Raw genomic sequence first — 7,911 nt, forward strand, 5'->3', positions numbered from 1 at the left:
GTGTGGGTGTGAGTGTGTGTGTGTGTGTGTGTGTGTGTGTGTGTGTGTGTGTGTGTGTGTGTGTGTGCGCGCGCGCGTTTTTGTGACAAATGAGGACATCAATTTGTATAATGACACAGGTATTACAAGGAGAAGGTGACTTTTCAGGACATTACCCCATGTCCCCACTTTTCAAAATGCTTATAAATCACACAGAATGGAGTGTATTGAAAATCTGAAATAGCACAAAGTTTCCTGTAAGGGGTAGGTTTAGGTGTAGGGTTGGTGTAGGGCAATAAAATATACGGTCTGTACAGTATAAAAACCATTACGCCTATGGGATGTCCCCACTTTTCACAAAAACAAACCTGTGTGTGTGTGTGTGTGTGTGTGTATACACCTGGTGTTCCCTACATTATGAGTACCAAATGAAATGTTCCTTCAAGGATAGTAATACCAGTAAATTTTGATTTTGTGGGGACATTTTTGTTCCCCATGAGGAAACAAGCTTATAAATCATACAGAATGAAGTGTTTTGAACATCTAAAATAGCAGAAAGTTTTGTGTGAGGGGTAGGTTTAGGGGGTTCGGTAAGGGGAAAGAATATACAGTTTGTACAGTATAAAAACCAATACCCCTATGAAATGTCCCCATAAAACATGGAAACCTGTGTGTGTTCATTAAAAAAGGATAACTCTTGGAACACGCTGTGTATTTGTGTGTGTAATGAAGGTCTGCAAGCATATGTTAAGTGATTAGTCATGTTGCCCAACTCATAGGTGAGAAGCTGCAGGGTTAAATAGAGAGAAACAGGAAGAGAGAGAGCAACCTGCAATCTCACCTCCAGTTACATTACAGGGCTCTAAATAAAGGGTTTGATTACACACCAATCAAGTCTGTATCTCAATGACCTCTTATAGCATTTATTTTTCTCATCACTTTGCTTTATGCATTTTTATTTAACAGGAACTGAGATGATACTGTATATCTGTTATAAAGTATGTGTGTGTGTGTGTTTGTGTTATAGATGAAGATAACGCCTCAGCATTTGTGACTGGTATCGTACTGTATAGAAACTTGGGCAGTATTCTCTCTCTACAGAGGTGAGACTTTGCTTTCATTTTATGTTGAGACTTTGTGCATTTCAATTGGTTTCTCTCTCTGTTGCTGTTTTCTTGGTTTTAAAGAAAGACCAACCTGCTACACTTTTTCAAGTTTTAGCATTATTTGAGCTAAAGTAGTGATAGATTTCATACCATTATTGTCAGATTTTATATTTTATTTATCTTGGCAAACGTTTTCAGAGCTATATGTGTATGCCTAACCAGTTAACACTGACTGATGAACAGAGAAAAAAAATAGTAATATATATATATATATACATTCTCAAAATGTCTTTTATGCCCATATAGAAGAAAGAAAGTCATAAAGGTTTGGAATGACATGACAGTGAGTAAATTACATTTTCATTTTTTGGGTGAACTGTTCCTTTAAAGGGATTTTTAATAGGACACTCTGCAATATCAGAAAGAATTACATAAAAACAAAGCCATAAAAAAATACACTTGCCTTGTAATAGTTTTATAGCCTTTCTGAATAGCTGAAAGATGTCTAAATGTATTGAAACGTCTTTAGGGTTCAACAGAAAGGTTGGTCATTTCTGTTTTGTCTGTTTTCTGTCTTTCTCATTTTTCTCTTTTTCTTGGAATGTGGTGATTTTGAAACAGATATCTGGTGACACAAAAAGTGTCAAAAAAGAATATACTCTATGAGCAAATGACATGCACATTTACCACAGCACAAAGTGAAGTGTCTCATACTATATTTGTCACATGGGAACATGGGAGCTTTTTTGAAGATCGTGACCTCCTCTCTTCTTCCCCCTTCAGTTTTTTTGCAGTCCTCATATTTTCTCTCATCTCTCTCTATATTTTCACAGAAATAGCACAGTGCTGAACTCCAGGGTGATATCTGTGACAATCAAACCCACTCCCAGCTCCCTCTCAACTCCACTAGAGATTGAGTTCTCACACCTTTACAATGTAAGTCAGTCTGCCCTTTAAACCCATATGTTGCATCAATCGCGATATGTGTACAGCCTTGTTCCAATATTATTCAAACTATGTCTCTCTGACACATTAACATTAATTCATTTTTAATTTGATTCTTTTAGAAGAATTCTTCAAGCATGGGACTTTTTCTCTCACATACTGTAGGACGATTTTTAATTGTAATTTAATTTGAATTAATTACTTGTAATTTATTTTAATTTTATTTTAATAATTACTTTCTTTCTAGTTGTATGAGTGTTTAGCCATTTTCCAGAATTTCACTATTTTTGGAAAAAAATATTTTTATTATTTTCTTTTTTGTTTTCTATCATTTTTAAATGTATTATTATTCCATTAATTATTTTCAATTAAGTTTGTGTTTATATGTGCATCTTTTTATTTATTTTTAGTGTCCTCAATATTGCTGATATTCCTGTCCTGCTTACCTTTTTTCCCAACTTAATTGACTGTTAGCAAGGCTAAGATTTCAAATTTTTGGGAATAAAAAAAAAAAAAAATAGTAATGTATACCAATACATATTTGCAAGGCAAAATCTCAAGGTGACATCCTTCTCTGCCTCTCGCACTCTTACTCTCTCCACAGGGTACCACAAACCAAACCTGCATTTCCTGGGATGAGAATGACAGGTGAGAAGCCGTTTATTAATTTAAATCTGTTTTTGCTGTCTGTTGAGTTTTGCAGGAAATCTTCAGTCACACAGTAGGGTGTATTTTCCAAGGCTTAAAGAGGGGTGTGTTGATAAAGGGTTAGAGACAACGTGATGTAGTATATTAAATGTATGTTACACTGATGCAACCTCAGTGACAGGAGATGTTGAATCCTGCAGATTCAACATGCCTTGATCTTCACTTGACCCAGCACTGACTCCACTTTGACATTGGATGATTTTTGCATGCCACATTCCTTCTGTACTGTATACACATCACTGAAAACACACTTCCAATTAAAGCAGAGATGAGACACACAAAGCAGGCTACAAGAGAAAATGGTTAGAAAGAGCAGAGAGGGAAAAAGACAAGAAGGTTCTGGCTGCAGACATGCACTCTCTGTAGAAGAACTGAAATATGTTGCAAGGATAAATTTGTATAAGTGTTTTAGCATGTTAACACAAGGTACTTTGGTGGCTGAAGACATTTTATTTTTATATTTATGTTGATTTATATATTCAAGATACAACTAGTATTGGTAAAAGCCAAATGTGCATCACAAATATTTACACTGATTGCTGTGATACCGGCCTTGCAAACTGAGATGCAATAGACCAACTGCTTTTGAAGGCCACCAGTACTGTTGTCTCATTTTTAACTAGTTTGGCTGCAGTTTGTCCAAAAATATTGTTAGAAAAAATTATGGTAGAAAGATGATGGTAAATAAATCATACTCCCATATGAAAACTTTCATTTTTGTATGGTCTTGGTAGCACTTTAAAAAAAAAAGGTTCGATTTGATAATCCAAGGTATCATGATTCATGAACCTATTGTGAACAACGTCTTTTTTTTTGCAGCATTTAGTAATCTAGGGTAGTGCTGATTTATAAATATTGTGTTGTTTGCCATCACTGGAATCTTTCAAATATATTTATTATGTAAAATATATTTAAAAAAAGAAAAAGTTATTTTAAATTGTACTGTAATAATATTTCACAATTATTGTTTTATACTGTATTTTTGAACAAACAAACAAATAAATAAATTAACATATGAGAACTTAAAAATCTTATGTGAACCCACATTTTAAACACTGGTGTATGCCAATTTCTAGAACTTTACATGTGAAAAGTATATTAGTATATGTAGAGATTAACATTAATATAAATTGAACCTTATTGTAAAGTGTTTTTAGTATGTTATTAGTGTTTTAGTATTCTAAATACATCATTATTTTAGTATGTATTTAGTATGTATTTAGTATGTATTTTGTGAGTGTGTTAGAGAAATAACAGTTACACAGATGTAGATTTAATCACGTTTCCTTTATATGTTTATATTTATCATAAAAAAACAGTCCTCCTATGAGCTGCATTCAGATCTCAGGACGTTTTATGCACTATAAAGTATGAAGCTTTAAATCTATGAGTAAAGGATTGGCACCTGACATTCAAATGGAAATCCATCCTGTCATCTCAATAATCATCTCAATCATCTAAATGAATGAATGCTTGGCACAGACGTGATTGGCACGTCTTTACTAGTGCCGAGAAACATAACAGGTAAATCCTGACAGCGTCACTCTAAGTGCTTCAGCTGCAGAATTTACATCTGAATTATTATGGTCACATTCGAAATACACACTGAAGAGCTGAAATAGGACAAGCATTATGTATTACCATGAGAATAAGTTTGGCTTCATTAGCAAACATGAACGGAATCTTATTTATTCTTTTTCCTTTGCAAAGAGAGCAAGAAAATTGAGACTGCGTATCTGAAGCCAGATTCTATTGAAAGAGGCAGACAGACGATCAGACAGACGAGCACCAGCATTATGTTGTACTTTAACAAAGAACCGTGGGCCTTCTGGTCATGCTTGTACTTTCACCCCCTACACATCCATCTGTTTGCGCTCTTTTTTGTCTTTTAAAACTGCAAAAGACTAGTTCGTGCACATAGCGCTTAATGCAGTGTGGGTGGAACATTTGCATTTAGATGGTTACATATAGATATGTTAAAGATATAACGTTTTCTGCCGTTGCCTCAAGGGAGAACAGACTGAGAACAATAGAATTTAAAAATCCTGTTAAAAAAATTGAAAAAAGTGCAAAACTCACTATTGTTGTTATTTGTTATCAGGGCATTGCTGTGCCAGTACAAAAGTGCTTCATGTGGTTTTTAGTGCATTGCTGGAGTGTCATGTGTGGTTTCTTACTGGTGAAAAGTTCAAATGTTTGGAGTCACTACTCACTTTTCTTAAGATAAATTAAATTTAATACTTTTATTTAGCAAGGATGTATTAAATTGATCAAAAGTGACAGTAAAGACTTACTTTTTTTTTTTTTTTAATCTATTTTGAATAAATAATGTTATTCTTTTGAATGTTATATTTGTCAAAGAATCCTGGAGGGGGAAAAAGCGATAACAAAAATATTAAGTAGCAAAACTTAATGATTTGATTTATTGATTTATTTGATTTATTGAACACCAAATCAGCATATTACAGTGATTTCTGATGGACCGTGTGACAATGAAGCCTAGAGTAATGGCTGTTAAAAAAATCAGCTTTGCATCACAGGAATAAATTACATTTTATACTTTATTTAAATAAAAAACGTTATTTTAAATTGTAACAATATTTGACAATTTTATTGTTTTACTGTATTTTTGATCAAATAAATGCAGCCTCAAAAACATAAAAAATGTGTATATTATTTTAGTCCTTTTAAGTAGTATATACAGGAGCTAAATAAGATTTATCAGCCTCAAAAACATAAAAAATGTGTATATTATTTTAGTAATTATAAGTAGCATATACAGTAGCTAAATAAGACTATCAGCCTCAAAAACATTAAAAATGTGTATATTATTTTAGTAATTATAAGTAGCATATACAGTAGCTAAATAAGACTATCAGCCTCAAAAACATTAAAAATGTGTATATTATTTTTGTCCTTATAAGTGGTATATACAGTAAATAAGACTATGAACAATCTTTTTGGACAAAAGAATATTATATATACGATTTCTTAGAAAAGTAATAGTACACCAAGCACCACTTATAACACAAGAATAAAACACAATAATGCAGAGAAATGAGAAGAAAAGAAAAGACAAGGAGAATGGTGACAGAGAGGAAGGAATGAGATAAAGGGAGCGGAAGAGAGAGGCTGAGAGACAGGAAGAGAACAGTGAAATGTAATCTGCCCGCATTGAGCGAAGGGGAGCCGGGGCTGGTGTGTGTTCAGTGCGAAATTAAAATCCATCTTGGACAGCTGCTATGATTAATGAGTTCATATTTGGGAGAGAAATTGGAATGTGAGGAGGCGTCCTTGTCACTGACTGTCTTTTAGTTAACAGCTTTAAAGAGTGTGGGCTTTCTGTTGACTCGCACTTCAATCACACGGTAGCGTTTTTTTGTTTTTTGGTTCTTACATGATCTTTCTCATTCATGGATTTACTTGAGGCATTTTGCATGCATTTACTGCGTAAAAGAAATCTGTGAAATTTACAATAAAAAAATCAGCAGCTGTGGCTGCCAGAATTTACCATAAAAATTACAGTAGCAACATTTTAGGTTTTATGGATTAAACAAATTTACAGTAAAAAAAATCACGCATTAGAATTCTAGGAACGTTAATTTACATTTTGCACTGAAAATTAATAATCACTTGTTCTTTTTCACTTCCATAAACGTCATTTAACAGTATTTTACTGTAAATACATGAAATGTCCTATTATATTTATTACAGTTTTTCAACATATAGTTAGGAAACTTACCTTTAACAGGGCTATTATTGGTAATTAAAACTAAAACTGTTAAAATATTTTTGTTAAAAGGGGCATAACACACACAGTTTCACCCAATCTCATCTTGAGTACCTATAGAGTAGTACTGCATCCTTCATATCTCCAAAAAGTCTTTAGTTTTATCATATTTATAAAAGAAAGATACAGCTTTACGATTCTCTCCGGAAACAGCCGAGCTCCTGCAGGCGTGCCGTTGTCCCGTGCAGTGCAGCTGAATGAAGCGCGTTGATGGGCGCGCTCTTGCTCTCGCTCTGGTCAATGTGTGCATGGGCGCGTTCTTCCGGGAGAAATGCCCATATATGGAGTTCCACCCTTCATGACGTCATAAGGAGCCATAATCTAAAAAACTTTCCGAAACTTGTAAGAAACCCGGAAGTGTGTATTTGACACAGAAATACTCTGTTATACGTCCAAATCGTTTTTTGAAACTTTGGCCATATTTAGCATGAGAATCCAACTCTTTAACAGTGTAAATAACTCAAGATGCCCCCCACCACTTTATCTGAAATAAAGCTGAAATGAAATAATACAAACATCAGATGAAATATTTTTAGTAACTTGCTAAGACAATATTTCATATTATATTTAATCAATATTTCATAAAATAAAATAAAAACTAAAATTGAAGTAAAAATACATTAAACCTAAATAGCAATATTAAAAAGCCAAAAACAAATAAAAATGACAAAAGCACATAACAAAAAATCTAACAAAAATTCAAATTAAACCTGAAAGTACAAAAATAAAAGCTAATTCAAAATGTGGATAAAAGTAGTATATAAATAATACTAAAATATGCAAACATTTTTATTTTTGCAGACTTTTACCATTAAAATTACTATATATATATATATATATATATATATACATCGGCGTCGGGCGAGAGACAGCCGCTGGACGATGATATCCTCTCTCTAATATCATCTGATCCAGGGGCCAGTGCTCAGTTGGGCCCAGCCCAACAAGAGCAGGGAATGGATGTGGAGAGTGAAGAAGCCGAGGCTGAGCTTTCCCAGTCCACCTGCCCTGCGTATGGTGAGCTGCTAGAGGTAATGGATCGGGCCACGGCCAGGCTCGAATTAACGTGGAAACGAGCCAGGGAGGTGACGTCGCAAGGTCGTCTTGACGAACGTTATCTCTCTGACCATAGACCAGCTCAAGTGAGCCTTCCTTTCCTTCCTGATCTCCACACTGAGATCGAGAAGGAATGGAAGAGGCCGTTTTCCTCACGCATATATCAGTCTCAGCATACGAGTTATGCGAACATCGAGTCGATGCGCGAAAGCGGCTATGAGATGATGCCCCCGGTGGAAGAGACGCTAGCCAGCTACCTCTCTCTGGGGGAGACGTCATCTCTCAAAACTCCCTCCTTGCCATCCGTGCCCCTTCAAGCCACATCTC

The 7,911-nt window shown here is 34.6% G+C and overlaps 1 protein-coding gene across 1 annotated transcript in view; it reads left to right on the plus strand.

The window, feature by feature from the left end:
- Positions 1–7,911, plus strand: part of LOC107588473 (brain-specific angiogenesis inhibitor 1-like) — a 70,956-nt gene that overhangs the window by 53,053 nt on the left and 9,992 nt on the right. The window contains exons 15-17 of the mRNA XM_016276574.1: positions 1,007–1,082; positions 1,919–2,021; positions 2,635–2,678. Coding sequence (XP_016132060.1) covers positions 1,007–1,082; positions 1,919–2,021; positions 2,635–2,678 — 223 coding nt within the window. The remainder of the gene's footprint in view (positions 1–1,006; positions 1,083–1,918; positions 2,022–2,634; positions 2,679–7,911) is intronic.

This window comes from Sinocyclocheilus grahami, unplaced genomic scaffold (assembly GCF_001515645.1).
Source record: "Sinocyclocheilus grahami isolate Dianchi unplaced genomic scaffold, SAMN03320097.WGS_v1.1 scaffold104.1, whole genome shotgun sequence".
Lineage (NCBI taxonomy): Eukaryota > Metazoa > Chordata > Actinopteri > Cypriniformes > Cyprinidae > Sinocyclocheilus > Sinocyclocheilus grahami.